We start from the raw sequence: 26,010 nt of genomic DNA on the forward strand, positions 1-26,010 counted from the left end.
TGGTCTACAAGTTCCGGCGGCACGATCAGTGGACTTGACACGTGGGGTTGTACCCCGCATTCCTATCGCACGAACGACGTAACCTCTCCCACCATGTCTGCCAGCAGAAATACCATCCTTCGCCTCATCAATGCCTCCCAGCACTCTGCCTGCCCATGCCATACGTGCAATACTACCTCTCGTACTCACGGACACGCCCATGGTCTCAACCAGCTCAGACGGTTCGCGTCGCCCGGGGTGCAACCTATAGAGAAGGAATATGCGTTTGAAGTATGTCTGCCGCTTTATAGTGTGGATATATGCTTAAACGATGGGCTAGGTTGCTGCGTCTAACCTGCGATTTGGGGATGGCGTTACTTCCGAGGTCGGGATGGATCTCAGAAACATGAACGCCCGGAAGGTATTTATTTGAACGTGTTGGGTACTCTGTTTCGTTTTGTTCACTGAGTACAGGTTGGCGTTTTCACGGATCCTAACATCGCTAAGCTCCGACCAATGAAAAACGTATATTCCTGCTCGCGTGAACTGGCGGATGAACTTGACCGTAACAATTACACAGGCCTTGGCTTCCTTGGAGGCACAGACGGATCTGCCATTCGAGGTCTATGACAGGGTTGTCGCCGAACCGACAGAGGAAAGCTGGAGAGACGCTATTGCGTGGGCAAGAACACATGACTTTAGTCACTTCTTGGCGTAGGCAGCTTCGCCATTTCAGTCATCAGAGACTCATTGTAAATATTGCAGTGTCGGTGGTGGAAGTGTCATAGATACCGCCAAAGCTGCTAATCTGTACGTTCTACTTCCTTTTGGAGGGCCAATACTGAAGTTGGTAAAGGTTCAACACGTATAAAGACGCCGACCTCATGGATTTCATCAACGCGCCAGTTGGAAAAGGACTACCTATCTCCGAGAAACTCTCGCCTCTCATTGCCATCCCTACTACAGCAGGGACAGGCTCCGAGACCACTGGTGCAGCCATTCCTGGACATTACGTCTCGTTCGTTTAAGACAGGCATTGCTAGCCGAGCCTAAAGCCTGTGCTTGGAATTGTTGTATGTACCCCATCTTGTTCCATTTCTGATTTGATCCTATTCAGTAATACAGGACGCCATGAACACGGAATCTTGCCCTCGAGAGGTACAGATTAGTTCGGGCTTGGACACCCTGTTCCATAGTATGGAAAGCTATACAGCCATTCCGTACATCGGTTTTTTTAGCTTCTGTAATAAACGTGCTTATGACATGCAGGTATACGGAACGCGTACCCCGTCCAGCTAACCCGATATTGCGACCCGCATATCAAGGAAGCAATCCGGTCGCTGACATCTTTTCCATGTGGGCACTACAAACTACTGTCAAATACTTGCCTCGCATAGCAAAGAATCCAGATGATGAAGAAGCAAGGCGACAGATGCTGTAAGCAGGGGATTTTCCATCTTCCAGCGCGTGTACTCACCCGCATGTCCAGGTTGGCATCATCAGTTTGCTGGTATCGGCTTTGGGAATGCTGGTGTGCATTTATGCCACGGGAATGAGTTATCCTGTAAATACCCTCTGTTCTCGCAAGTTATTTCTAACCTTTGCTTCAGATATCTGGTCTCAACAAGAAGGGACCCAAGTATAAGCACCCCGGATATCTCGTTGACACTCCTATCATTCCTCATGGTGTCAGGTATGTTTTGTCCGAGAAGATCGCTGTCAAAATGCTTAAAATTTTGTGTCAAGTGTTTCTATCACCGGTCCCGCAGGTAATGCGTTTTTATGGTATTCAATTTTCCATACTAACTTTTCTGGGCCTAGTCTTCCAATTCACTGCTCCTTCGTCTCCTGATCGCCATCGTCAAGTACTAGCGGTATTCACAAACACGACCACCTTCTGATCCTTCTATCACATCTATCCCTGATTCCGATATAGGCTCCCACCTATATGAAGCCATTGCGCGTTTCTTGGATGGAGTTGGAGTTCCTCGAGGCTTGAAGGCTCTAGGGTACGTATCTAGCACAGAACGTGGACTTGATAGACACTAACACATGAACAAAGATACACTACCAGCGACATTGACAAGCTTGTTGATGGTGCCATTCCCCAGAGGCGAGTTTTGGATTTAGCACCTGGAATTGGAAATGTTGCTGGAGAGGATGGGCGAGAGTATCTGACAAGGATTATTGAGCGATCCATGGAGTACTAAGCGATGCAGGATATATCTTGGATACTCGTGTAAAAGAGAAATGAAAATCGTGCCACAACCGAATCCTGTGATCATGTGGGCGTCAGTAAACTAAATTAAGCATCTACATCATTTCTTTTGGCCACCATCATGGATCAGCGCGTTCCTCTCAGTGCCAGGCCGCTTGACCTTGTCTACTTTACCTTCTTTCTGGCAAGTATTGAGACATCATCACCTGTTGCTTATGCTCAATCATGTCCAGTGTCACATCCCAGCGTCAGTCTTGATGGACTTCCAAGGCTTGCTATATCCCAACACGTATCTTCCTTGGATACCAGAATGGTACATTAAATTTTCGGGGGATCCCTTGATAGGTGGTCTGATTCGAGGCGAGGAGGGGCTGGTCTGGTTTAAATGTTTCTTGGTGCTCGAACTGTACGTTGAGCCTTTCTCTGGAATAACGGTGTCCCCTCAACTTTCCTTCAGAGTGTTCCAATTACCGGTATTCCTGCTGGGCATGAGGGGACTGTGGAAAGGTGTGTACAACACCCTTCCAATACTCCGTATCATAACCACCTGCAGGATCCCGTTCGATATACGTTCTTATCTTGTTTTACGGCGCTTCGACAGCAACGACGACTCTTCCTTGTGTTCTCCAAATTTTTATCTCTGATGAGCTTGCTGCGGGTCAAATGTGGATGCTGCTGTCTAGTTATATCCCTTTTTTCTTGCTGCCGTTGGGGATGGCTGTGGATATGGCGTTCCGGATATACGGCATGATAGAGAAAGGGTCGACGGATGACGCGTCGAAGAAGAGGGAATAGGATTTTACATAATTGTGAGATTTTTTAAATCACCTTTTGACCCTTTTGTAGACTGATTACAGATTCCTTAGGGTGTCTGTATTTCTGCTTGATCTTCAGGAACGTTAATCTCATTACCGTCGTGTCTGATGTGGGCCCCGTATCGCTGAGAAGTATCTGGCGCGTCAATTATAATTGACCAACATAAAACCACGTCAAAGTAATTATTATGTATTAGGAAAGGATATCGGAATACACGTTGGCCTATCTGGGCTCAGCGTCCACTGGCTATGCGACATGACCCGAGAATAAAAGGAAGGACTCGTCTGTGAAGCCCTCAATATAAGTTCACATTATTTCAACGATAAAACGTTGATAAGCAATAAATCAAAATGGAAGCAGAATTCACCGTTGAAACATACTCGCTGCGTTATGCATTGGGTGTATCTGATGGGCCGTCTCTAGCATCTCTCTGCAACTTCATCTCTTTGACATGGTGCTTCATGTTCTGCCTTCGCTCCTCGCCTTCTTCCATAGCTTCTGCTCGTACTTTGGAATAGTCGGACGCGACCTCGAGATGCTTTTGGCGCGTTTTCTGTAATGAAAAGGGCAGCATCAAGAGACTGGGAGCGATACCTAGCACCAGGGACTTGTGTGATATCGGTGTAAGTAGAACGGCAATGATATAATGCAGAAAAGCGACTTACCACGACTCCAATGGTCAATATCATATTGTCCTTCCATCGGTCATCAGCATTCGACTCCCACTTATATCTAGGTGGGTGAGCGTAGTTGTATCTTGCCGACTGCTGCTGTTCCCATCTCCTCTTCCTCCGCTGCAACTCGTCTGCATACTCTCCCCAGTCCCTTCGGGTGCCTGTCTGGGGGTTCTTGCCTTGAAGGGTATCATATGCGTGCGCTATCGCCTGGAAACGGGCTTGACGATCTGATGAGGGAAGATCACGGCAAGACATCGAATCTGGATGGTGATGTCGCACAAGTTCATAGTCTGCAGTGGATGCAATCAAATGAAACTCGAGCAGATAGAGCAAGGCTTACACCTGGCCTTGATATCCTGTTGAGATGCATTGTATGGCAAGTGGAATATCTGGTGAGGCGTCGGATGGGGATGGGCGGGGAAAGGAAAGGGACTCGAGCTAGTTGAGGCGCATCTTGTTTGTATGACGATGTGCAGCTGCTGTGGAAGCAGAGCAAGACGCTGGTAGTGCATCGCGTGAGCGTCCTGTCCAAGGTTAAACTCGGAAGTCTTACCACCAAGTCCGGGCCGCCTCACGTGAGATCATAGGCCAAGCTTTTGAATTCAAAGACTCCATTCCTGTCCACTCCAAGCTTCGAGAATTTAATTTCAAGCGTTCATCTTACTTGCTCCAAGCCATCCTGTCAAGTCCTCTTCTGGAGGCCCAGATGCTTGGCCCAGACGATGCGACGGGACAACTCGGAAGTGTAGGTTGATTCTATTGAAGACAGAGTAAGATGACCTTTCATCAATAAACGCATTATTCCAAGGCATCTGTCGACTACGAATGTTGCAGACCAAGTGGGATGTCAGAAATTGAGGAGTAAAAAGTATCGCCAAAAGTAAAGTTTACACGTTCGTAGGATCTATTGATGCGGCGTTAGCTGGGAAACGGGGTGGTGAATATGAACTCGGTGATGATGTCATTACGTCATAACATCTGGCACATGATCTGAACTTGAATACATCCTTGCAATGCGCTCATCGCATTCCTTCTTCCACTACTACTACCACCACAGCGATAACTATGTCCACGACGACCAGACGCCTTTCTACACGACGCGGCTCGATCTCCGCCAACGATCCGTATGGAAAAAATGAAAACTACGCCGACACAGAGTCGACCAGCCGCCTGTCTATAATGCGGGTCAGTTCGACAGCTATGCAGCTCAAGCAACCCCCAGCTCCTCGGCTCAGCTTCGCGTCATCGTCGTTCAACCCTCCGTCGAGCCCTCGTCGCGCTTCGCTGTCTATTAGCCACGCCCTGACCCCCGAGGAGCTCGTCCAGCTCGCACGTTCTCCAACAGAGAGTTCGCCCGCCATGCAGCCCACCTTTACGCCGTTACCTGATGACATCCTTCTTCCATTTATTGATCGCCCAGCTGAGGTGTCTGCACTTATTTCCAGTCCACCTTCTGCTCGGCTGTTTGCCTTATTACAGTTGACCTTTACTGGCACAAAGTCACAATCTGCCGGAGATCCGGCAAAATGGTCGTACGCGCAACTCCATGATTGGCTCGTCAAAACTACCCGAGAAGAGGCATCTGACACGCTCTGGGTTACCCACGCCCGGGCGTGTATTCTGGCTCACTCCGAGCTTATATGGGAGCGTGTAAAGGGTGCCCTAGGCGTCCCGCCAGAGCTCGACATCTCAGACGATGAAGTCGATACATCTGACATGGAAGATGGAGGCAGAAAAGCAAAGGGTCATTGGGAGGATTGGGATGCGGTCATGGAATCGCCCGTGAGTACAACACAGCGGCCTTCTGTCGAAAGACCGACACTTTCGCCTTCGTCTTCCCCTTTGCACATTGAACCCATTCTTTCATCACCTACGACAAGCCCTTTCTATCCTTCGCCTTCCAACAACAGCATTGGCCTGGACGGAATTAAGGAGGAGGAGGAGAGTGCTACGAGCACCACCCCATCAGAAGATGAGGAATCTATACTCCCGGCCCAAATACACGGTCTTCGTATCAGTACCACGCCATCCCAGTCTACGTCTACGCCACTGGGTATCATGTCTTCGGCCTCGTCGCCTACTATCTCTCGTCGTTCCAGTACCGGAACACGACGACCCAGTTTTGGCACTTCCACCAGTCCTCATAGCCGGAGTCCGGTTCTCACAGGCAGACGCTCCAGGCCATCATCCATATCCTCCTTTTCCACCTTGAGTCTTGGACAGTATCCATCTAGTGTGGAAGAGCGTACATCGCCTCTCTTCCCAAGCAGCTTTGCTGCACTCAAGTCGAAGGGGAAAGCATCGATGTAGGCAATGATGGTGGGTCGGCGGCTGAGAAAAAGTGTTCAATGCATAAGGCACGCAAAAGTGGCATCTTTCTTTTGGTTTTGGGATACGTGGATCATGATTGTTGTATGCGTATAGTCACTGGCAAATGTAATAATTCGACACAAGACGCTGAAGGTTCTTAGAGTAACCTTGACTTCCATCGGACTTCGTTGGCGTGCTGAGCTCGCTGTGGTGATCGGCTTCATTGACTGTCGTTTCAACAATTGTTCTAGCCCTACCTGCTTTCTTTAGATCACCGTACAACTGCTATTTTCAAGCTTGCGCTGTGTACGAATTATTCCAAGTTTATTAACGGAAGCACCGTGATTGTAACCACGTTACCGATTGGTTATAATCTAGGATCACGATGTGGACTAGGCACATAACAAAAGGGTCGCGATCTCCGCAGGCTGTGGGAAGCTTTCATGGCGAACCTTTTGTCCGGCGTGAAAAGTCTCCAACAAGGGCGCCTATAGCCCACGCAGCCTCGTTGTCACCTCTGGGTGCCATACTTTCTATGCTTACGGTACTTAAAAGGCGTGGAGAAAGCTGCACATAGTTCAGTGACGCCATGACTACCTTCGATGGATGGACGATTTTATCTTCACATGATGTGGACCAGCAAACCGATGCTCTTATTGGACCCTTGACACGCGATATTTACGCCTTGGAAACCTCCCGTAACGAACTTAATGCGCCCCGCCCGGTGATCAGCGCGCTCAATCTAGCCAGAGCTGTGATGGGTCAGCGTATGGTGAAACGGCAGCCCCGAGAGAAGAGTTTTGTTAAAGCTCTAGTGAAGCCAGAGATTCGCGATGTGAGTCTCTAAGTACTATGTTCTACTACAGCGTTTCATTTTGACCCGTTTGTAGAACGCCCTGTTGTGTGTAAATGCAAAAACCAGAGTGCATAAATTTGATAGCCTCGTGGATACGATACACTCTCCGCTGTTTGAACGGGCGTTGACCATAATAGCATGTATCCACGTTGAAGTGGATACGCCGGCAGAGTTGTCCTTACCCATTCAGTCAATGCTGTGAGCGTCTTGGTATTTCGGGATTACGACCTGGCTTTTGACCTTTTCGATACTCAACAGAATAAAGAAAGGGTTGAGAGATTTTGATTCTCGCTTCTCAAAGAATCCAGACGCGCCGACTACTCTCATATTCACCTATCCTGGTGGAGTCGGTATGAGTATCCTTCTACCTCTCAAGTCGGGCCCGCTTTGCTACCTCTTTCACGCGACTCGCGATGGGAAATGCACCTGTGCGATTTCGAACAACCCTCGTGCCCAATCGGTATGGTTCGAGCAGTTCCACTCTAGGCCCAGGCGCGATGCTGGACATGGTACTCCGTTTCTTGCGTACATCCTACAGCACAGGGAATGCTCCCGAGAAGATTTCCGCACGAAAGATGCTGATGCGGAAACGCAGAGACTCCTAGATATCAGCTTGAACATCCTGGACTCGGAGAGGGAGTTGGAGAAGTGGCGGCCTGCGCATGAAGAGTATTGTCGGTTGGACCAGCTGGAGTGTCAGCAGTGTCGGCGGATTTTTTTGAGGTTGCCCGGGCCTCTGCTGGAGAGTCGGAATCGACCGCTACCGGAAGTTCCGAGTAGTGCTGGTTCTAGTGGGACTGGAGAGACGTGTGTGAGGACTCCGGTGCCTAAGCGAGAGAATTCGGGCTCTGGAGGTCGAGTTAGTCGGGAAAAGATGATGCGGGTGAAGTTGTGGAGGAAGAAAACTTTTCAGGTTTCGGAATCTGCTGGAGAGGAGGGAGGGTATTGGCATGAGCTGGATCCGGGGAGTGAGTCGGATTGAAAGTGCAGAGTCGGTGCTGGCAGGTTCGCATCTTGACCTTTTTTTTCATTTCCTTGGAACGATACGTTCAGTACGCATATTACGAAGAGTATTAATGAATAATGCTTCATTATCATGTCTGGAATGTCGCTCGTAGTAAGTGTAAGGCGCCTTCGGGCATTTCATATGAAGCAAGACGGAATGTCATATCCTTCGTTTAGGACCGGGACGGGACAATGGAGTTCAGTGCATAGTTTCACGTTGGCTGAATAATGTGGGGCCCAGCCCATTAATGACGCTTGTTCCGACAGGCAAAGGGTTCGAGATGCAACTATAATATTTGTTAATACGAAAGGGATCCGAGCAGTAACCAAAACACTACAGTCTGCTGCTTGGTGAATGAGATGGAGGAAACACTAGCAGGGCTAGCCCTTTCCAAGTGAAATGGTAATAGCGGGATGCCGGCATACGAGCTTTGAAATGCCACGACAAGACCCAAAATTCATTAAGCGTATCCTCCGAACCGACAAGTAATAATAATGTTCCGATCCGTGAGAGGCACCGTGCTCATCCACCTCGTGTGTATCAGGTCCGAAGGAGTAAGTAATATGCAATAGCTCGTTCCGATCCGAGGGCAATTTACCCCGATCGGCTGAAGACGCCACTGAAGCGTCCGTCGAGAATGGACGATTTGCTTGGTTTTGTCGAGTTCCTGGCATATGGACGCGTTAGAACCATGACAGATGGAGGAGATAGCGCGGTGTTGGTGACTTCATTCAAGTCCCAGCCGAGTTTGTTGGTCCACATTATGGATGACTAAAGGTCGGGGAATCACTGAGGCCTACTTGTAGCACTGCTCCCATGGTTGGACCGAGGACGTCGACCGAGATGTTACATGCCGTAACTCGTCGACAAATTACTACGTCGCATTGTCATTTCCTTGTACTCATGAGCCGACTTTCGGGACAAGGAAAACATGGACTTTAACCGCAACGTCGGCCTGAAGCTGCATACTCGAAACGGTGCTCCATGAAACTGAAACACGAGGGGAGAGCCGAGTGAACAGCCTGGGCCGTAAGTTGACTGCCAATTTACAATCCCTTTTGTTCTGATGTTGGGCTGTACGCATCTGAGAAGTAAGAAACTAATAATGGACTACTAACTTACTAACTGCTCTTTACAGTATGTGATGGCCGGCGTTCCTTTGCACTCGATGAACGGAACAGAAGGGAAAGATACATCTGACGGTCACTGCGCGTCTCGACTGTGTCTGCGTCAGTTCTGCTCAAAAGTGACAAGAGGCTCGGGTCCGATCAATACTTCAGCACTGGCAGGGTCCGGACTCCGCATCGGTCCGAAGCGGTGCCGGTGAAAGTGCTAAACGATATCACGTGATCTCAAGCACGGCAACGTGATCTTGTTGACTGGGTGACGAGTCACGGTAAAGCGCTGTCACATCCTTCTTTCCTGTCTACTTCCACCTTCTTAAATCTTCCATCGGTATTCCCTCGTTACACGCCGACACGACCAACTACGATTTCCAACGATTTTTGCTCCTTCCCAGCTCCCAACTCCACGCTAGCACAGGTTACGCGCCGTCGAAGAGCTCCAATAACTCTCTTTACATCATGCTCGCTTCTACTCCCATCAAGGACTACGCCTCCCACCGCAAGACGCGCGATGGTAGCATGTCTCCCCCTCGTCGCTCTCAATCTACTACCATGAAGCAGCTAATACTCTTCGACCAGCCTTTGCTCACACCGTCACCCCACCGCAGCACCGGCAAGCCTGTCTTTCTACCACATGCTGAGCTCGGCGGCCAGAACAGCACGGACGATATCTTTCTTCATTCTCCCTTCCAGACCCCTGCCAAGATGCAGAAGCCTCGTCAGGAATGGGATGAGGATGAGACCCTCGTCTTCAAGACTGCACGGCCATTGCCCACCCCAGCGAGGCAGCCACCAGCTCGTTCGGCTCTGGCAGCGAAACAACTTAACGCTACAATTGCTCATCCACCCAGTCGCGTAGGCGCTGGGACAAAACGCAAGACCACAACCAGTGCTACTCCACTACGACCTAATACCCTCACCCCACTCGTCGTCACCTCGTCCAAGCCCTTTGGTCCTAGTGGCATGTCATTTGACCGCCTGGGACCGCTGCCACCTCCCAAGTTTGGTCCTCGGACACCACGAACGGGCACAGAAGCGGACGCATCGTTGCGCAACCAAACTACTACATTCACCCGCTTGAAGATTTCAGATATGAATCAGTCTGACGATGACGACGATTCCGGCTGTGACATTTCGGAGCCGCCAACAGGGCCGCTGTTTGGTGGGAACCACCCACCCAATCAGACCGGAAGAGACAACCGCCGTCTGATGAATGCTAAGCAAGAGGAAGTGATAGAGGCGGTCTCTCCTGGAGGCCATATTACCAAAAGACGAGCGAGATCACGTCCAGTCTCCGACGAGCTTCTTGAAAGCGTCTTTCATTCCCCTTCACCAGTGGTACGCTTTGCCTTCTGTCTTGCTCTTTATCTAACTAATGGTTTCACAGGAACGTCCTTCGACTAGAGGCCAGGTGGCATTCCCTCCTGCTGCCCACCATGCACGGAAGTCGCCGAATTCATCTGCCTCCAAAGCGCCTTCTCCGTTACCTCGACGGCGTGTACCCGCCAACACTCCCAAGAGCCCCACCCCCGTCCATGCCCGGGGCCCGCTGGCGCGTGTGGATTCAGCCACTCTGTTTTTTGGACCCTCCGTTCCTCAATCACGTTCGAGGACGACCACGTTGTCCTCGGCTTCATCTCGCGAGCGATTCATCGTCCCTCGTCCTCCCGCTAGCAACAGGCATAGTTACGCGGGATCTGACGGCAAGGAGTGGAATTTCCTTCAAGCGCGACCTACTTTGCCATCACCTCAGTCCTCCCCTGCTTCTCATAATATCCGAGAAATCCACTACGACAGCACAGATGAAGAGGACGACATGCTTTGCGAAGGTCCCCGAGATTCGTCTTTCCTCCTCAGTATCGATACCCCTTCTCCGAGGCATACTGACGCGGTCATCCCCTCCAAGTTCAAACCAAATAGAGATTCCGGCGTCGTCGTCAGCGATGATGAAATTTCAATGAACAGTAGTGCCAGCGGTGATCATGTACCACAGGCATCTACGAGCGTCAGTTCTATCTTCTCTGATGATGAACATGGTCTTCTCACTCCTGGCCTCTGCCCTCCCGCTTCCGCCGGTTGGCCAGGAGTTTACGAAGCCGATGATCACCATGATGATGATAACCAACAGAGAAGCGACGTCGACGCATTCATCAAGCGTACGCTGGCAGCCCCTTCGAAGGCACCGTCCGAAGTCAAGAAGGTACCCAACACTCCTGTCAAGAAAGTCAAGACTAGCTACCTGTCTGGCGACAGGCCATGGCAGAGCGCGGTAGCACACAGAGTTGGTCTTGGTATCGATTGGGAGATGAAGCAAGCCAAGGTACCACGGAAGAGTCTACCTTTAGGATTTCCTCCGCCAGGGAGGAAACACAGAAAGTCTTTCCTGGATCCGAGTACCGACTCTGAAGATGACCCTGAGGACAGTCCGAGCACCCGGAAGGAGAAAGAAAGATACGGCGGTTTGGGCATGGGACGACCATCTCTGCCTACACCTAAAGAAGACTTGCCGGCTGTTCCCAAATCTCGATGGCTGTCACGAAGAACCAGCAGTGGTACATTTTCTAGCGGGAGTGACTCTATGTCAATGATGGGTACTCCAACAAGAAATCAAACCCAAGGTATGTATATCTTTCTGGTTGTGCCATTCTCCCGATGCTAAATTTTCCTAGAATATCCTCGCAGGAAAGCCGTGAAACACACTCCTGGTTCTACGTCCAGCTCTTCCTTGAACTCTGTTCTCTCCTCACCTACTACTGCTCGTGTCCAGCCCTCAGCTGGGCAACGACGGCCTCCCGTTCCGAGAAAAAGTTATCCGGCGCGCCCATCCCTGACATCGTCACAGGATTCGGGACGTTTTGACCGCGACTTCGTTGAACTGGAGGAAATTGGTAGCGGGGAATTCGGTAGGGTTATCAAGGTGCATTCAAAAGCAGAAGACGATTGCGAAACCTATGCTATAAAGAAATCCAAGACGTTTGAGGGCGTCAAACATCGGTGAATAGGAATTACACATTCATTATGCATCAAGTAAATCTGACTACCATCATAGACACCGATTGAGAGAAGAAGTTGATATTCTGCGCCACCTCCGTTTGGCCAATGGTGGACAGCGACATCCAAATGTATTGGCCTTTGTGGATAGCTGGGAAGAGGATGAAGCACTTTTCATCCAAACAGAATTATGTGATCTGGGCAATTTAGCCCATTTCTTGTGGGAGTACGGACGCCAATACCCTCGGCTTGAAGAGGCCAGAGTTTGGAAGATTATTGCCGACCTGAGTAACGTAAGCCCTGACACTTAAATGAATGGTCTTGTTTTAATAATACCTTTGTAGGGTCTTAAGTTTATTCATACCGCTGGTGTCATTCACCTGGACATCAAGCCAGCAAACATTTTTGTCACATCCGATGGACGTTTTAAGATTGGAGACTTTGGTATGGCGTCTTTGTGGCCTCGGCCTCCGCAGGAGACCTACTTTGGTCCTACTGCTTTCGAGCGGGAGGGTGATAAACTTTATCTGGCACCTGAAGTATTGCAAGGGAAGTACGGCAAGGCGGCAGATATCTTCAGGTATGTTGCGGGATGATGGCATAGCATATCTTTGCTAACGTCATTAACAGTTTTGGCATGACAATGTTGGAGACAGCAGCAAATATTGTAGTACCTGACCAGTACGCAGATTTCCTTGGTACACGTTCTGGTTTTACTGACATACCTGACAGAGGCGAACCCTGGCATCGGTTGAGGCGAGAAGATTTCTCACAAGTAGACTTGGACGATAGCCCCGAACTGTTGGAGCTCATCCAGCAGATGATGCGGACCGATCCAGCTCTGCGTATTGGGATACAAGCTATCTATTCTCATCCCGTGGTATCTCGAGCACGTATGAATATGGAAATGCTGTATAATGTCGCAATCAGGGACGGTACATCCTTGTTCGCGGCATCCCCTCTAGCCAGTGTCTCGTCAGATTTCTTGGAAGAGATACTAGGACATACGGTTGGTAGCGGTGCTATGGACCTTAGTCCATGAATATTGTATTTTTTTGGCTTTTTCCTGGGATATATTTGTACGACTGGTATGGTGGACTGACTTGGGTACAATCTTTTTATTTTCCTTCTACTCTATCATCGCTGCATTTCTCTAGATTATATATCCACACATCAGCATCGCATCGATTCCCCTAGTCGCTTTATACCACATCGCATTGCTATTTAGTTTTCCTTTTGATTTGTTTATTACCCTAGTTATGTTAGTACACTTATGTTGATTACTTATTTCATACACAATATATATAGTATGGCTGAACTCCTTCGACCCGGAGTGATAAGAAAACTTCAGGAGCGAGATAAAGAGCGATGGGAATCTAACCCTTCACAGCCTGATATAACAAGCATACATACGGTACAATACAAAAACTGTAATCATGTTTCCATTGGAAGCTGGAAGTCAGGTGGTGCATGGGGAAGGGTGACCGCCTCATGATCAACTTCGCCTTCTCCATCGGCATCTGCGTCGCCTCTCATTAAGAACATTGGATCCACCACTTCTGCTAAAGCTTCCTGGCGTTCGTCCTCTTCCTCTTTACTCATATCAGTGTGGGACATCCTTATAAGGTCCCATTTGTCCTCGTACTGCTCAAATGCCTGAGGGGAAACGAAAAGATCAGTGGGATTGAGCAATCGGTGACTAATTTGTAGACCAACATTCTGACGCTTCTTCTTCAAAGTCATCTTACGTTCAATGTTCTTGTAGTAAGCACCTTTGGGTTTAGCGTTACGCCGAGGTTTTGTGTCGGTGCCAATTGAAGGTTTTAAATCTTCGTCTCCATCCTCAAGAACTATTAGGAATTCATTGGGGACCTCTTGTTCGACTTTGACGGTCTCGTAGTCTCGCACGAAGCGGAACACGGTTTCCTGCGCATTTCAAGTCAGTCGGATGGAGATAGAGAGTGATGCGATACAAGGATACCCACGGGTTGATTGGGAGCCACTTCGTAGGGTTGCAGCTGTGATCGGCTTTCTTTGAAATCAAGCGCCGATTCATCGTCATCGGTGAGATAGTATGCCAGGAAGGAGTCGTGTTCGGTTTTCATGGGTCGCAAAATAGCACAGTCCAATCGTGGGTCTTCCACCTAAGTCCGAAATGAGGAACAATGTTGACGAAACTGGTGAGGTACACACATCAATGGGTCGCTCGCCTGGCCTCTCGGAGAAACGGAACAGATCGTACTGGTTCGACCAGATTTCCACGTCTGGAAGGACCTCGTATGATTCGGCCGCGGTGACGTCTGGCCTGGTCGGGTGACGAAGGGTTTCTAGTGAGAATCCTTCGTTACAGGAGGCAAATGAAGCTTCAATATCGCGTATTTGAGCACTGTGCGATACATCGATTGGTGCTGCATTGGCATTTTTTCTTCCAGTACGTCATTAGATTAATGTATGGACAAAGATGGAAACGACACACGACTCGGTTGGTCCTCCGCGCGATGTATTGTCTGTCCGACTGGTATACTCTGTCTTTCGTAACCATGGAACGTGAGCCAAGGGTGCTGAAGGGATGCCAGGGCCGTTCGGGGTAGCGTGACTGTTCGTGTAAGGTCCGGATGATGGTCCGGCCATCTCGCTGGCTAGAAATTCATCCTTGGGATCAAGTTTTGGTAGATTTTCCGGATCCGGATTCAATGCTATACGCAAAGATCAGCAGTTGTAGACTGGCAAACGTTTCAGTTCGCGCACCAGAATCGTCGCCGTTCTCTTCCCATAAGGACTCCCATTTGCTCAAATCCAACGGCATTCCGCACTCTGCATCGACTATCATGGGTAATGGGGTATTGTTAGCAAGGGTATTGAGGAGGTCTGGCCGAGCATATCGCGAAGGATTGGTTGGAATGTCGAGCAGTTTTGGAGGACATGGCGGTGCAGGAAGTGGATTTGAGTATCGTACACGAACAAGTAGATCCAACTTGCTGATATTTTGTTATTTGAGTGTTGTAAAAGAGAGAAAAAAGAAAAGCACCTTTTCTTGACACTGGCCATTGTAACAGACGGCTCGGTGAACGCGAACGAAGTTCAAGGTCAAGTTGGACGGCGTTGCCAAACACACATCAGCACTGATCTTTGCCGCGGCAGTCGGGCCCGGCAGCGACGAACCGTTTCGTTCGGGCCTTTTACGCAACTTCGGGGTTGCTGGTTTGCGGTGGATTAGAAGCAAGAAATGGGCACACGACCATTTTTTTTCTCACAAAAAGAAGGGATGGACCCTGGGAAGGCCGCTGACATTTTACCCCTAAAAGCAAGGTATTTCATCTTGTTTTCCGAGTCAACATATAAATCTCTTATGTTTCTTTATCTTCCTTCTTGTCAGCTACCATGGCCTCCCCCCATTATCAGGCCACTGGTTCCCTCCCGTCTGACTATGCTATCCTATCTCGCTATGCTGCTCATCGCTCCACTAATGACGATGCCGTCCCGATAGACACCGAGGAACCTGAATATGACTCTGATAGCACCGAGGGCTCCCCATTCTTAAGCGTCCCTCGGCCGTCCAAACCGACCATGGCTAAAGACCACCTTGCCCCACCTCCGTTCAACGAAATCACGCCCCTCCTCAACCCTGCAATTCCCCGTATCCCGGAACATGTCGAAGACAACGATGATGCATCCCATGAAAATACTATGGCCATTTTTTGGGAGGAATTCCGGATACTGACAAGATATGGTCTTCCTGTCTGGGGGTTAGTATTTTTCTGCTCTTTCTTGACGTAGTCAGTGACTAAAGGACGCGTTCAGAACTCATGTATTGGAGTACAGTCTTGTCATGGCTTCCGTACTCTCCGTCGGACATTTATCTACGACAGCCCTGGCAGCAATAACCCTAGGGTCGATGACTGCCAGTGTATCTGGCCTCAGTATCATCCAAGGCTTCACAAGTGCCCTTGACACTATGCTTCCTTCCGCATGGACTTCGCAGCCTCAACTTGTTGGCCTTTGGTCCCAACGGATGGGTATGTCACTATCGTGGTTATCTGACTTGAAAAATTTTCACCTTCCTTCAACGTATTACAGCTGTCGTGATGGCGGTTCTCCTTATTGTGCGCCCTTCCTTCGCGTCCCTGACCGTTAAGAACTGAAAATATTGCAGCCCATGTATGCTGTCTGGTTTAACGCCGAGGCTATCTTGTTATTGCTCAAGCAAGACCCGGATGTCGCTCATCTCGCAGCAGTGTATCTCCGCTATGTTTCGTTTGGTTTACCAGGTAGCTATATTTAGACTATCCTTCCTGCGCGCATCACTAATCGTCGCCTTCTTAATAGCGTACGCGTTCAACTGCATCAGTAGGCACGTAACTTTGATTGCTCCTCACGCCATGTGCTCATTATTCTTACCATTAATAGGCGGTATTTCCAGTCACAAGGTGCGCGAATTTTCCTGGCTCGACTTCTTTTCAATAAAATTTATTCACGAACGTTTTTGCAGGTCTATTCGCCGTGCCCACGCGCATCATATTCATCGTCGCGCCTATCAACGCGTTGCTGAATTACCTTCTTGGTGAGCCGTTCTCCTCGGTTCAAGCACGTTCGTTACTCAACGTTCTCAGTCTGGGGCCCTGAGCCGATTCGACTCGGCTTTATCGGAGCACCCATATCCACAGCGATATCCTTCAATCTCGTGGCTCTCCTGTCAACACTCTATGGTGTCTTCTTTGCTCCCAAGACTGCGTGGCATCCAATCTGTCGACGGAGCTTTACCAGTCTCGGCGTCCTGGCTCACCTCGGTCTAGGTGGCGTGGGCCAAACCGCTTCCGAGTGGTGGGCATGGGAGTGTGAGTCTTATCACAAACGCTAATTTAAAAATACATACTGACGCGATCAATGGTAGTGATCGGACTCGCCGCATCTTTGCAAGTTGTCTGCTTTTTGTGTTAATATTGTTAAACCCGAACTATTAGTCTACAGGCTTGGTCCCGTCGCCCTCGCGACCCAATCTGTCTTGCTCGTGTCGTCATCGACAACCTTCCAGGCGCCATTTTCCCTCTCGGTTGCTGCTTCCGTTAGGTGAGTCAGGTGCTGGATTGCGTATCAGCTTATTCTCTAATCTCCAATAGAATCGGTAACCTATTGGGTGAACGCAAAGCCCGGCGAGCTGGAATCGCGTCCAATACGTCGCTTGTCATGTCACTAATCATGTCATCACTATTCTGGTCCGCTGTTATCTCTATTGCTATATCGTATCGTTGACTCACATGCAACTATAGCATAATGTTTCTTGTATTCCGAAATTCTTGGGGACATCTTTTCAATGACGACCCTGGTAGGTTTATTCCTTCCTTGTCAGGTTCTCTATTGCTGACTCCAAATTTGAAGCCGTCATTGCTCAGACTGCCGCCATCCTTCCCGTCGTGGCCGTGTTCCAAGTCTTCGATGGTGGAGCCGCTGTTAGCGGAGGTGTTTTGCGTGCTCGAGGTAAACAGGTCACTGGAGCACTTCTGAATCTAAGGTATATTGCACCCGTTGATCTCTTCCTCATATTTTTATTTATCCGTTATGTCTTGCAGTGCATACTATATTATCGGTAGGTCTCCCCGTCCGCGTATGGTATCATTTGTACTCACTTCGAGCGTAGGTATCCCCCTCGGAATTCTACTCACCTTCAAGGCCGGCATGGGTCTACATGGACTATGGTACGGCTTGACTGTATCCCTCATCTACTGCGCCGTCTTTGGAACCATCATCTGTATTCGCACTGATTGGGATCACGAAGTCGCCAAGGCTATGGCTAGACTCAAAGAGGAAGATAAAAAGCAACGGATGGAGATGGATGCTGAGGAGGGTTTGACAGGCTGACGACGAGCTATGAACTTTACGAATCGCTTCTTGACGGTTGAAAATTAACCATGATCACATTTTTTAGCCAAAAAATACCACATAGAACGAGTTTTTAGATAGATAGGTGGATGATGAATGTATTAGTCTGGGTGGCCAAAATCAATTGCTTCAAACCAAGGCCGATCCAATGTACCAGTATACTATACAGCGACGGAGAGAACGAATTCGACGGAATCGTAACAGATAAATAGCCTCATCTAACGCACTCTCATAGTACAAAAGCAGCTTTCATGTCGGTAGGCTTGAAAATCGGTAATGGATGTCCCTGTTCCCGGAGTCAGCGCACAGAAAGAACAGACATTGATGGAAATCCTACCTCTGTGTTGAACACGTATTCTGCTTCGATCAGAATCCAGTCCCAAATGCAAGTATCAAGAACTTACTGTCCAGTGGTATGACACTTGAATCGGAAAATGTCATGTACAAATATTTCAGAGTTTCGCTCTAGGGAGGCTCCATCAATACCACAGAAAACCCCTCCAATGGAAAACACTAACCAGGAAGAAGGTCTCTTGCTTATCTTCCCGCGAAACAGGAACTGTGTCCACGTCCAAGACCGTAGCATACCCTCCGTCCTCTAGACGACAATGCTTTTCAATAGCCGAGAAGATATTCCAAGCATACTGGCGGTATTTAACGTCGTCGGTCAGTCGCCAGGCAATGAACAACGATTCAACTGTCTCCGGACTGGGGGGTGATTTGATTGAACCAGGCGTTAAACAGCACGTTGGTCGGTCGACTTACCGGAGCATATAGCGGGCATCGTAGGATGATGGTCCGCCTTTTCTGTAACGACACCGTCAACACAAGTTGGACAGTAAGAGGTCGGTGGGCGGCTAACCTAGAATTTTTGATATACCAGTCTCGGTCCCATTCTCCCTTCTCCTCGTTTGTTCGGAACATCACGATCTCGGGGGAGAGGCCACTGGGTAAGAGGATCAAGTTAGATGATAACACACCCCGTTCCACGGACTGCAAACATACGTCGACGTTCGATGGGTATCCATGCAGGTCTCCAGAAGATCCACGCCGGTCTGCCAATCTCTCTGCCCTTGAGGCGTCAGCTCCTTTAGGCGGGGAGGGATAGATACAGTGCGCTTGGCTGCTCCTGAGGTAGTGGCGCCCAGCATCAGCGATCCTGCAAGGAAGCAGACGAGATGGTCCTGTTTGGCGGAAAGGTCCCATGTTCTGGCCATGGGTATCACTGCCTAAAAGACTTGTAAAAGAAAGGAGAAACGTACGTGCTACCGTCCCTTGACCGATGAGGGATGAGTTCAGCGATATACGTTAGCCCTCGACGGGATGTCTTCTGCACCAAGTTGTCATGCAGGCCTTTCATCGAGTCTGCATACATCTGACGTGGTACATTTTTTTTTAGTCTGGCGAATCCCTTCTTAGTAGCATACCTTTTTGTATATAGGCTCCGTCCGATCCTGTCTTTACTAATTATACGGCAGAAATGTGTGTGTGGTGAAAACGTACCGTTTGTAAGTATTGCTTACTAGACAGCTGTGTTAGTTCTAGGTCCGAAGGTAAGAGAAAACGCTGACATCAAATACTCGTAATAAGAGTCGCCCCGGGATCCAAGACGGATATCAGATTGAGTAAAATTTCCTTTACTAGCACTGCACACCAGCAGTAAGCTCAATACGTTATCACAGTAAAGGGTTATACCTCATGAAAATGGGGACCAGACTGTGCGGAAGCAAGGACTTGTAGATAACAGACATAACGTTCTCCACCTTCGACCAATACACGTTTTTCTTCGTCAATTGAGCAAGGTATTTGAACTCCAGTTGGAGCGTTACAGCTTCTGCTGTACTGATTTGGTCGGGTGCCCACTGATCCTGGACACCAGTGCGTTTTGCTAGGTTAACCATAGGCAGTGGAAGACCTGTAGGAGTATCGAATGCAGGAAGAAGGCGGTCTGCTAGGTCCACTGCTTTCTCTAAATAAAGAGCGTCGCCGGCGAGTTGGTAGGCTGACAACAGTCCTCCCAGAACACGAATGGTTGTCTGCCATGTAGTTTAATGCATGAAGCTTGAATGGAGACATGGCAGGTAAGAGTGCACCTCGAAAGTGTTGAAGTTACTCTCTCTTTCGAAGGAGTGTTTGTCCTGGATCCACTGACGCGCACGAGCGTGCTCATCGTGAAGGTCCATAATCAGCATGGTATCGAGTGCATCTACCACGGTGTATCCTATCCCTCCATTTTCTGAAAAGTTGGATCCACGGTGGCTGATGGGATGGTATTCGTCAGCCCCCATGGCGTCTTTCTCTATACAAGAACAACCAGTGTGTATTTATTCAATCAGCACGTGTCTGTACTAACCGTAAGAGTTCCAGGCATGCTTTGGTACCTATATTAGATCAGTAGGCTGGTTTACAGCATGTAAACCGCACCTTGAATGCGGCACGGACAGCGTCCCTTCTCGAGACATCGGCATTCAGATAGTTGGTGGTGACGGTCTCGCTAGGTACATCACTAACAGTGAGAGGAATCAGATACTGGGTTGTAGTTGTCAGCTGAGAAAGAGTCGTGAAATCGAGTTCCCCGCACGAGATATGAGATGATGAACAACACGGAAAAGACAGCGTATATTAAGGCTTTTGTTCGCAGCCGATTCCCTATGGATTCAGCGAGACTTGATTAAGCGACTGTTCACAGGCGAGTACATTTACTGACGAATTAATGCTCCAATGGAAGCAAAAATGCTCTCCTGGGATGATTCTGTTTGCCTTCGTGGCATCATGGTCGTGAGTTGAAGTAGAGGCAACCAATTTAGTACACGTAGCGCCAAGGAATTCGCGGAAGCAATAGTAGCCGAAGACAAAATTAATGACTGCGGAGAAATAAACGCTCAAAGAATGCACCGGAGCCTTCTGCGTAACAGTACTTTGTACAGCAAAATAGGAGATAAAACCTTCCTCAAGAACTTTAGTTTTCGGCGAACGGTCGAGTTTTTGTGTTCGGAGATTTTAAACGTCGCGATCAGAGACGGATGTGGCTGTGTTACAATGCGTCTTCGGAAGACTCTTGCCAAGGTTTCGCGTCGTTCTTCTGCCCAGCAATGCCTTTACTAACAGATGCCTATTTGATTAAATTCCCATCTTACAGCAGCACTGACCCTCTTTTCACCCATCCAATCAAGTAGCACAAGACTGAGGAGCCACCTTGCAAACGCCGTAATCATGATGTCCAACGATGCGTTTTACAGTATTAACAGGATGGTATCTGTAAGCTACGAGTCGTACATATTATTTGTGACCAAGACTTCTATCTACATAATCTATAAAGCGAACAAAAACAGCAGGTTAGAATAACTCAATGTCATGACATCAATTGTCCCAGTGCTAAGACGTGTGAATTCCGTTTGTTAACAAGATCAGTATGAAGAACAGATGCCCGAAGCTCCGCTTCCAGCTTGATAATGCTAGTCAATACGTTGAAGGTTCATCATGCTACATTGAACTCACTTGTAATAGTTTGTCTGCCTCCCACATCCTCGTAGGCAGGTTCTCCAACGCGACATAGACCGCCGGGATAGATTGGCAACGCAGAAGTTCTTGCTCGTTACTTTTTAGAATAGCAAGAGCCACGCGGAACAGGACATCTAGCCCATCGACAAGAAACACATCCCATACTCTAAACAAAGTCTGAAAATTGAATAGTAGGTCAATTCCCTGCGGAGGACTTGACGTGCAACACTCACCTCTACCGGTAGACAGTCAGTGAATAACGATAAAAACCATGAAAAACAGATAGCCGGTAAATCTACACCCAGTTCCACAAGGTGCGCATGGAGCTTTGATGCGTGCTCCTGCACGTACTCGGAAAGCACAAGAGGACACGCTCTCGACGGTAACAAAGAAGGTGAGAAGAAATGCTCCGGAAGTATGCGCTCCACTAGAGCAGTGAGCACCCAGAAAGCTTCTTCCTCGTCGGCGTGAACTAACAGAAGTGTGGATGTCACCAAATTCATCCCTTGACAATATCCAACGTCAGGATTGCGCCTAAGTTTTGACAAACAGTAAGAAATGAGGTCCGGAGAAAGCGAACTATGGCATACCGGCTATAAGCAGACAGGACTCTCCGTAATTTGTCAACACCTGCTCCGTCACCGCCAAAAAATACGTTCAAGGGCATCGTCCTCCCGACATCTTTCTCAATCTCCATGACCGCATGACTTGAGGGGTCACTTTCCGCCAGTAAATCCGTGAACAACCCTGGCTCTTTCATCTCCAATGCACCACTACATTCCATCCACACCTTCGGTCGATACACCAACGGTATACCACCCCTTAACAATTTATCAAATTCTTTCCTTTCGTCCCGATTAGATGAGAGCCCAAGTTGCGCAAATCCAATGAGCCCATCACTGTGCCCCAATTCATCCTCTGTGTCTTCCGTGCCTAATCCGAGTATAGCAACTGCCTTGTTCGTCCCCGTTGATATCGATGAGTTTGAGGAATGTGACTTTTGGAACTTTACCTTGCGTCTTTGTTTGACGAAGGCGTCCCAATCCTTCCGCCGGGCCTTTTGCCGTTCATCATGTATGCCAATTAGTTCATCTAGGAGTCGCCGCACAGTGTTGGCACACGCATGCCGAGGAGTGCTTGCATTGACAGACAGTATGGATGTCGCCGAAGAGGTCATAGTTGAATGTGCAGCAAGAGAGTTGCGGTTCTTGCTATTCGAAGATGACCCCGACTGAATACTGTTTGAAAGTGATTCTGCGGGAGGCGAATCATGAGAACGAAAGCTCCGCGTGTCCGATTCGCCATCGCAGTCACAGTTTCCTTTAACAATGTCAACGGCAGATTTTAAGTCTTCTTCTTCCTCGTCATCTGGCCAAGAATTATCCTCCTCCCTATCGGCTATCTTGACCCCTGTTAAACAAGCAGGGGCGGTATTCCCACACTCTTTAGCTCGAATGAGAAGGAGGAGATCATATAACGACACGTCGTACATGAAACCATAACGATCGGTCAAAGGTTTCTGGCCTAGCGAGTCGTGATAAATTGTCAGACGTGATGCAGCATGGGGTAGGGGTATTGAGAAATGGAAATTGCGTGAGGTCAGGGGAGTGTAAGATCTGGAAAGATATTGTGTGGGCGGTTTGGCAGTATCAGGTATTATCGACTCTAACGGAACAGAAGGCGCCTTTCGAGTTACACCATTCGGTGACGCGACGTTACTACCACCGCGTAGTGTAGACTGATCTTGTGTAGCGCCCTTCCTACTATCACCGACAGCATTTGAGGGTTTCCTGTGCTGCTGTGAAGACCTAAACGTCCCGAAAAGAGGTGCAGCAAACGAGGAAGGCACTGAAAACGACGGCCCCGATCTTGTTTTCGCCCTGGTAGACGCTTCCGGTTGGCTACCAAGGGCTCTGCTTAGCGTAACAGCGGCATCACCTGGTGCTTGACTGAGCGTAGCAACAGGGCCGACTTTATCCGCTTCGACAGGTTTACGGTCTTTCCTGTCCTTCTGCCGTTGTTCCCGGAAATTAATGCCTTGGTCACGAGCATTTTGAATGAGTTCAAAGGCTAGCCTTGATACCAGAGGTCCCACGTCCTGACCACCATCCGTGAGGACGCTAGAGGGATCAGATGTCATGACACGAGTAGCGTTGGCGATAGCGCGAAGAGATGATCCCTGCATTCCAGTGACAGGTGCAGGGTCATGGACTGAATGTGTCGAGCTGGTCTCCAGATCAAGACTAGTAGTCAAACACGGCGCGGCTAAAGCAGGCGAAAAAGGTGTTTGCACGGGAGATCCCATGGAGGAAATGGCGGAAGCATTGGTGTATGTGGTGTGGGTCGTGCGATCCGACCTTATAGATACAACGTCAGAGGATGGCTCTGGTCTCTCCACCACAGGAGGATCTTCCTTCAAGGAGGTCGATGAACCTGGGTTGAGTATGGATATACCAAGCGTGCCAAAGACGCTTTTTGCCGTTCTGCGCCTTGGTCTATTGATAGCAGGGATTCGTGGCGTAGCATCCTGTGACTCGGGACGAACTATAGCACTTGTACTGACTGTTCGAGTCCGATTTGAAGGTTTACCTTTGCCCCATAGCGTGCCCATCCAGTCTCCTAATGTTGACCGCTCTGGACGCGATCTATGAGGTAAACCGTTGGATTTAATGGTCTCTCCGCCAGAGTCAGTGCCTGTATCACGAAGAATTCGAGAATCCCCGTTGGCAGCTGGAACGGACTCGATAGTCAGTCCAAGATCCGCGGTTGATGCGAGGGGCGTTGTTAACACGTCGTCTGGCACGCTCCGTGACAGAGGTACTTCGTCAGCAATGGCTTCCGAGAGAGATTCTGTGAGGGACTACAGGGTAACGTAATCAGATTGGAGTTCGCATACAGTGACGACAGAACATTCAACCGAGATTTTGCTCCACCGGAATGCAAAGGCAACGGCGAACGAGGTGAATGGTTGCAGGCATATATACGTCTTAATTCTGAACAACTCACCATGAAACTTGGTCGCTTCCGAACATGAAGGTAATCCTTGTCGTCGTGATCCTTGTTTTCCTCGTCGGGCTGCTCATCGGATAATATCGATTGAAGTACGCGTCTTGCGACGTCCTGGTCTGACGGCTGTAGCTCATTCATCAAGTTCTCTGCTCTCCGCCTTCTCTCGCCTTCTCTCTCTTCCAACTTCCTCCGTTGTTCCTCTAGCTCCGACCTTGCACGCGACAGGTTGTTCAGAGCTAACGAGAGTACCCGTAGTGCGGAATGGTAAGGATGGCTGGACACGCCAGCTGGAGATTCAGACACGCTCAGGTTAGAGATAGCTGACTGGATGGCCTCGTCGGAATACTCGTGCCATTTGGTGGCTAGCACCTGTGAAGCAGCGGACGGATGTAGATTGCCGGCCTCAACATCGTTCGGGAGCAGGAAGTCTGGAAACTTTCTACTCGGCGTACCAGGCGGCGTGGACATGGAAGCATTGGAAGCACCGACAATGATGAGCGGGGCTATCCTCGGACTTGCCGGTGTCGAAGGCGAGGAAGTCGGCTTGTCGAGGAAGACGTCTGTCGAAAGCGTAGACAGCCGCCGCTCTGCCTTCCTGTGCCCTCTAACACTACCGTCCCAGCTAGGTGAAGTAACAGCATCGTTCTCGAACTGAGCTTTGAGGGCAAAATAATTACTGGTGGGCCGCGTATCGGCGTCGCGAGGGGGACGAATGCGGCTGCGAGATGAAGAATGAATTTCGTCGGGAGAAAGAGGGTGGGAGTGAACGGGAGTAGTGCTTTGCGAAGACATTATTTCTTGGTATAATCAAGGAAAAATGACTTGCTCGAATTACATGGTGGTGACGAAAGAACAACGTGAAAGCCACGCTGCGCCATGTGTTGGTCATATAACCAGGCCCGTGATCATCACGAGAAAAACATCACATTTTGTACAGAATTTTCTAAGGAATATCATTTCCATGGCTACGCTCTTAGGCTGTTGTTCATAGTGGTTTCGATTTCATGGTGACATATGAACATACAAAAAGTACGTGGGAAGACGATGACAACGACAGAGAAGGAAATGGTAGCTCTATGCCTCTGTAATCTCACGTAGACGACGAACGGTACTGTAGGGAGAAAGAAGGCAAATCAGTCTTATCCATGGCAGACCGAGAAAATACAAACGCACCTCCGTACAGTCGCAGCTGCTGTCGTCGACACAGTCCATGCACCTCCAGCGATGACTTTTCTGCACGACCCGCAGTTCCAGATGCCAACAGCTGTTCGCTTCACAGTGTCCTACGAATGACAGAGCTATGAGTATGCAGACCCATTCTCCATCGACCAGGGCAGCTTACTTTGCCGCAGAAAGTGCAGGTGTATCGTGCATGCTGTGAGATTTCCATTTTTTTCACCTGTTTTCGCAGGGAGGCACCATAACGCTGAAGGACATACTCAGCCACAAACGAGTAAAAGAGTAGTAGTCGTCACTCACTGTACCGTATTTTCCGGTGATACCGACTTTCTTCGTGCGTTTGGTCTGCAAACGTCGACGTTAGCGAATGCCAAAGATACACTAGACACACAGAATATACTCACCATCTTGAGGAGTACAGGTGGGTGATGGTCTCGTCTACGCCTAATTCGTACACTTTCCGTCTA

General features: G+C 49.1%; 11 protein-coding genes across 11 annotated transcripts; 6 read left to right on the forward strand and 5 right to left on the reverse strand.

Annotated features, from left to right (window-relative positions):
• Positions 1 to 47: 47 nt before the first annotated feature.
• Positions 48 to 2,398, forward strand: EV420DRAFT_1507578 (iron-containing alcohol dehydrogenase-domain containing protein). The gene is made up of 16 exons (XM_060471378.1): positions 48 to 270; positions 320 to 400; positions 454 to 504; positions 560 to 693; positions 745 to 789; positions 836 to 1,001; positions 1,023 to 1,052; positions 1,105 to 1,199; positions 1,249 to 1,416; positions 1,444 to 1,448; positions 1,469 to 1,512; positions 1,590 to 1,672; positions 1,726 to 1,748; positions 1,801 to 1,839; positions 1,916 to 1,988; positions 2,042 to 2,398. Exons 1-16 carry the CDS (start codon positions 94 to 96, stop codon positions 2,187 to 2,189), a joined length of 1,362 nt encoding a protein of 453 aa, XP_060337760.1. The 5' UTR covers positions 48 to 93; the 3' UTR covers positions 2,190 to 2,398.
• EV420DRAFT_1507582 (transmembrane protein 6/97) lies at positions 2,304 to 3,178 on the forward strand. The gene is made up of 5 exons (XM_060471379.1): positions 2,304 to 2,381; positions 2,431 to 2,603; positions 2,655 to 2,704; positions 2,751 to 3,006; positions 3,064 to 3,178. The coding sequence occupies exons 1-4, from the start codon at positions 2,319 to 2,321 to the stop codon at positions 2,990 to 2,992; spliced, it is 528 nt and encodes a 175-aa protein (XP_060337761.1). The 5' UTR covers positions 2,304 to 2,318; the 3' UTR covers positions 2,993 to 3,006; positions 3,064 to 3,178.
• EV420DRAFT_1507584 (uncharacterized protein) lies at positions 3,179 to 4,242 on the reverse strand. The gene is made up of 3 exons (XM_060471380.1): positions 4,031 to 4,242; positions 3,679 to 3,980; positions 3,179 to 3,620 (listed from the first exon to the last, which is right to left on the reverse strand). The coding sequence occupies exons 1-3, from the start codon at positions 4,200 to 4,202 to the stop codon at positions 3,402 to 3,404; spliced, it is 693 nt and encodes a 230-aa protein (XP_060337762.1). The 5' UTR covers positions 4,203 to 4,242; the 3' UTR covers positions 3,179 to 3,401.
• Positions 4,243 to 4,673: 431 nt separating this feature from the next.
• On the forward strand, positions 4,674 to 6,426 carry EV420DRAFT_670509 (uncharacterized protein). The gene has a single exon (XM_060483007.1). It carries the CDS (start codon positions 4,756 to 4,758, stop codon positions 5,998 to 6,000), a length of 1,245 nt encoding a protein of 414 aa, XP_060337763.1. The 5' UTR covers positions 4,674 to 4,755; the 3' UTR covers positions 6,001 to 6,426.
• A 163-nt stretch (positions 6,427 to 6,589) lies between these two features.
• Positions 6,590 to 8,154, forward strand: EV420DRAFT_1474545 (uncharacterized protein; the record flags this gene model as incomplete). The annotated part of the gene is made up of 5 exons (XM_060469214.1): positions 6,590 to 6,835; positions 6,891 to 6,901; positions 6,941 to 7,054; positions 7,115 to 7,824; positions 8,039 to 8,154. The coding sequence occupies 5 exons, from the start codon at positions 6,590 to 6,592 to the stop codon at positions 8,152 to 8,154; spliced, it is 1,197 nt and encodes a 398-aa protein (XP_060337764.1).
• Positions 8,155 to 9,505: 1,351 nt separating this feature from the next.
• Positions 9,506 to 13,019, forward strand: EV420DRAFT_1260708 (uncharacterized protein; the record flags this gene model as incomplete). The annotated part of the gene is made up of 7 exons (XM_060467015.1): positions 9,506 to 10,324; positions 10,374 to 11,604; positions 11,656 to 11,980; positions 12,036 to 12,270; positions 12,322 to 12,557; positions 12,608 to 12,658; positions 12,710 to 13,019. The coding sequence occupies 7 exons, from the start codon at positions 9,506 to 9,508 to the stop codon at positions 13,017 to 13,019; spliced, it is 3,207 nt and encodes a 1,068-aa protein (XP_060337765.1).
• A 392-nt stretch (positions 13,020 to 13,411) lies between these two features.
• Positions 13,412 to 15,025, reverse strand: EV420DRAFT_1474547 (RNA polymerase II-associated protein; the record flags this gene model as incomplete). Its single annotated transcript, XM_060469215.1, has 6 exons — positions 13,412 to 13,903; positions 13,963 to 14,121; positions 14,171 to 14,402; positions 14,454 to 14,673; positions 14,726 to 14,955; positions 15,006 to 15,025. 6 exons carry the CDS (start codon positions 15,023 to 15,025, stop codon positions 13,412 to 13,414), a joined length of 1,353 nt encoding a protein of 450 aa, XP_060337766.1.
• A 46-nt stretch (positions 15,026 to 15,071) lies between these two features.
• EV420DRAFT_1507602 (MATE efflux family protein) lies at positions 15,072 to 17,899 on the forward strand. The gene is made up of 16 exons (XM_060471381.1): positions 15,072 to 15,286; positions 15,354 to 15,723; positions 15,779 to 15,993; positions 16,055 to 16,080; positions 16,131 to 16,245; positions 16,304 to 16,328; positions 16,385 to 16,404; positions 16,467 to 16,538; positions 16,588 to 16,812; positions 16,869 to 16,890; positions 16,946 to 17,044; positions 17,095 to 17,190; positions 17,245 to 17,300; positions 17,354 to 17,486; positions 17,545 to 17,561; positions 17,613 to 17,899. Exons 2-16 carry the CDS (start codon positions 15,359 to 15,361, stop codon positions 17,831 to 17,833), a joined length of 1,707 nt encoding a protein of 568 aa, XP_060337767.1. The 5' UTR covers positions 15,072 to 15,286; positions 15,354 to 15,358; the 3' UTR covers positions 17,834 to 17,899.
• EV420DRAFT_1507612 (glycoside hydrolase family 47 protein) lies at positions 17,900 to 20,638 on the reverse strand. Its single transcript, XM_060471382.1, has 17 exons — positions 20,562 to 20,638; positions 20,436 to 20,503; positions 20,279 to 20,383; positions 20,208 to 20,226; positions 19,948 to 20,153; positions 19,550 to 19,890; positions 19,426 to 19,500; positions 19,358 to 19,376; positions 19,282 to 19,308; positions 19,117 to 19,229; positions 18,860 to 19,063; positions 18,717 to 18,800; positions 18,620 to 18,661; positions 18,373 to 18,562; positions 18,259 to 18,319; positions 18,192 to 18,211; positions 17,900 to 18,140 (listed from the first exon to the last, which is right to left on the reverse strand). Exons 1-17 carry the CDS (start codon positions 20,626 to 20,628, stop codon positions 18,084 to 18,086), a joined length of 1,698 nt encoding a protein of 565 aa, XP_060337768.1. The 5' UTR covers positions 20,629 to 20,638; the 3' UTR covers positions 17,900 to 18,083.
• Positions 20,639 to 20,955: 317 nt separating this feature from the next.
• On the reverse strand, positions 20,956 to 25,208 carry EV420DRAFT_670824 (rab-GTPase-TBC domain-containing protein). The gene is made up of 5 exons (XM_060483009.1): positions 24,362 to 25,208; positions 21,946 to 24,215; positions 21,589 to 21,889; positions 21,353 to 21,532; positions 20,956 to 21,299 (listed from the first exon to the last, which is right to left on the reverse strand). Exons 1-5 carry the CDS (start codon positions 25,154 to 25,156, stop codon positions 21,207 to 21,209), a joined length of 3,639 nt encoding a protein of 1,212 aa, XP_060337769.1. The 5' UTR covers positions 25,157 to 25,208; the 3' UTR covers positions 20,956 to 21,206.
• Position 25,209: 1 nt separating this feature from the next.
• Positions 25,210 to 25,986, reverse strand: EV420DRAFT_1507616 (ribosomal protein L37ae). The gene is made up of 5 exons (XM_060471383.1): positions 25,948 to 25,986; positions 25,844 to 25,888; positions 25,707 to 25,790; positions 25,538 to 25,647; positions 25,210 to 25,475 (listed from the first exon to the last, which is right to left on the reverse strand). The coding sequence occupies exons 1-5, from the start codon at positions 25,948 to 25,950 to the stop codon at positions 25,439 to 25,441; spliced, it is 279 nt and encodes a 92-aa protein (XP_060337770.1). The 5' UTR covers positions 25,951 to 25,986; the 3' UTR covers positions 25,210 to 25,438.
• Between the last annotated feature and the right edge of the window lie 24 nt (positions 25,987 to 26,010).

Source organism: Desarmillaria tabescens (assembly GCF_030435595.1).
Source record: "Desarmillaria tabescens strain CCBAS 213 chromosome Unknown EV420scaffold_3, whole genome shotgun sequence".
Taxonomy (NCBI): Eukaryota; Fungi; Basidiomycota; class Agaricomycetes; order Agaricales; family Physalacriaceae; genus Desarmillaria; species Desarmillaria tabescens.

Bases quoted from the DNA above. Each gene is read 5' to 3' on its own strand.
- EV420DRAFT_670824 (XM_060483009.1), bottom strand. From the start codon at position 25,156: ATGTCTTCGCAAAGCACTACTCCCGTTCACTCCCACCCTCTTTCTCCC. The intron at 21,890-21,945 runs GTATGCCATAGT...GTCAAAACTTAG, and splicing joins GTCCTGTCTGCTTATAGCCG to GCGCAATCCTGACGTTGGAT. The intron at 21,300-21,352 runs GTGAGTTCAATG...AGCATTATCAAG, and splicing joins AGGCAGACAAACTATTACAA to CTGGAAGCGGAGCTTCGGGC.
- EV420DRAFT_1507584 (XM_060471380.1), bottom strand. From the start codon at position 4,202: ATGCACTACCAGCGTCTTGCTCTGCTTCCACAGCAGCTGCACATCGTC. The intron at 3,981-4,030 runs GTAAGCCTTGCT...CATCCACTGCAG, and splicing joins ACAGGATATCAAGGCCAGGT to ACTATGAACTTGTGCGACAT. The intron at 3,621-3,678 runs GTAAGTCGCTTT...ATATCACACAAG, and splicing joins TATTGACCATTGGAGTCGTG to TCCCTGGTGCTAGGTATCGC.
- EV420DRAFT_1507578 (XM_060471378.1), top strand. From the start codon at position 94: ATGTCTGCCAGCAGAAATACCATCCTTCGCCTCATCAATGCCTCCCAG. The intron at 401-453 runs GTATTTATTTGA...CACTGAGTACAG, and splicing joins GAAACATGAACGCCCGGAAG to GTTGGCGTTTTCACGGATCC. The intron at 694-744 runs GTAGGCAGCTTC...TAAATATTGCAG, and splicing joins GACTTTAGTCACTTCTTGGC to TGTCGGTGGTGGAAGTGTCA.
- EV420DRAFT_670509 (XM_060483007.1), top strand. From the start codon at position 4,756: ATGTCCACGACGACCAGACGCCTTTCTACACGACGCGGCTCGATCTCC.
- EV420DRAFT_1507602 (XM_060471381.1), top strand. From the start codon at position 15,359: ATGGCCTCCCCCCATTATCAGGCCACTGGTTCCCTCCCGTCTGACTAT. The intron at 15,724-15,778 runs GTTAGTATTTTT...GGACGCGTTCAG, and splicing joins TATGGTCTTCCTGTCTGGGG to AACTCATGTATTGGAGTACA. The intron at 16,081-16,130 runs GTGCGCCCTTCC...AAAATATTGCAG, and splicing joins TGATGGCGGTTCTCCTTATT to CCCATGTATGCTGTCTGGTT.
- EV420DRAFT_1507612 (XM_060471382.1), bottom strand. From the start codon at position 20,628: ATGATGCCACGAAGGCAAACAGAATCATCCCAGGAGAGCATTTTTGCT. The intron at 18,320-18,372 runs GTTAGTGTTTTC...GAGCCTCCCTAG, and splicing joins AGCAAGAGACCTTCTTCCTG to AGCGAAACTCTGAAATATTT. The intron at 18,141-18,191 runs GTAGGATTTCCA...CTCCGGGAACAG, and splicing joins AATACGTGTTCAACACAGAG to GGACATCCATTACCGATTTT.
- EV420DRAFT_1507616 (XM_060471383.1), bottom strand. The intron at 25,791-25,843 runs GTGAGTGACGAC...TATGTCCTTCAG, and splicing joins TCACCGGAAAATACGGTACA to CGTTATGGTGCCTCCCTGCG. The intron at 25,476-25,537 runs GTGCGTTTGTAT...TTCTCCCTACAG, and splicing joins GCAGCTGCGACTGTACGGAG to TACCGTTCGTCGTCTACGTG.
- EV420DRAFT_1507582 (XM_060471379.1), top strand. From the start codon at position 2,319: ATGGATCAGCGCGTTCCTCTCAGTGCCAGGCCGCTTGACCTTGTCTAC. The intron at 2,604-2,654 runs GTACGTTGAGCC...ACTTTCCTTCAG, and splicing joins TGTTTCTTGGTGCTCGAACT to AGTGTTCCAATTACCGGTAT. The intron at 2,705-2,750 runs GTGTGTACAACA...AACCACCTGCAG, and splicing joins CATGAGGGGACTGTGGAAAG to GATCCCGTTCGATATACGTT.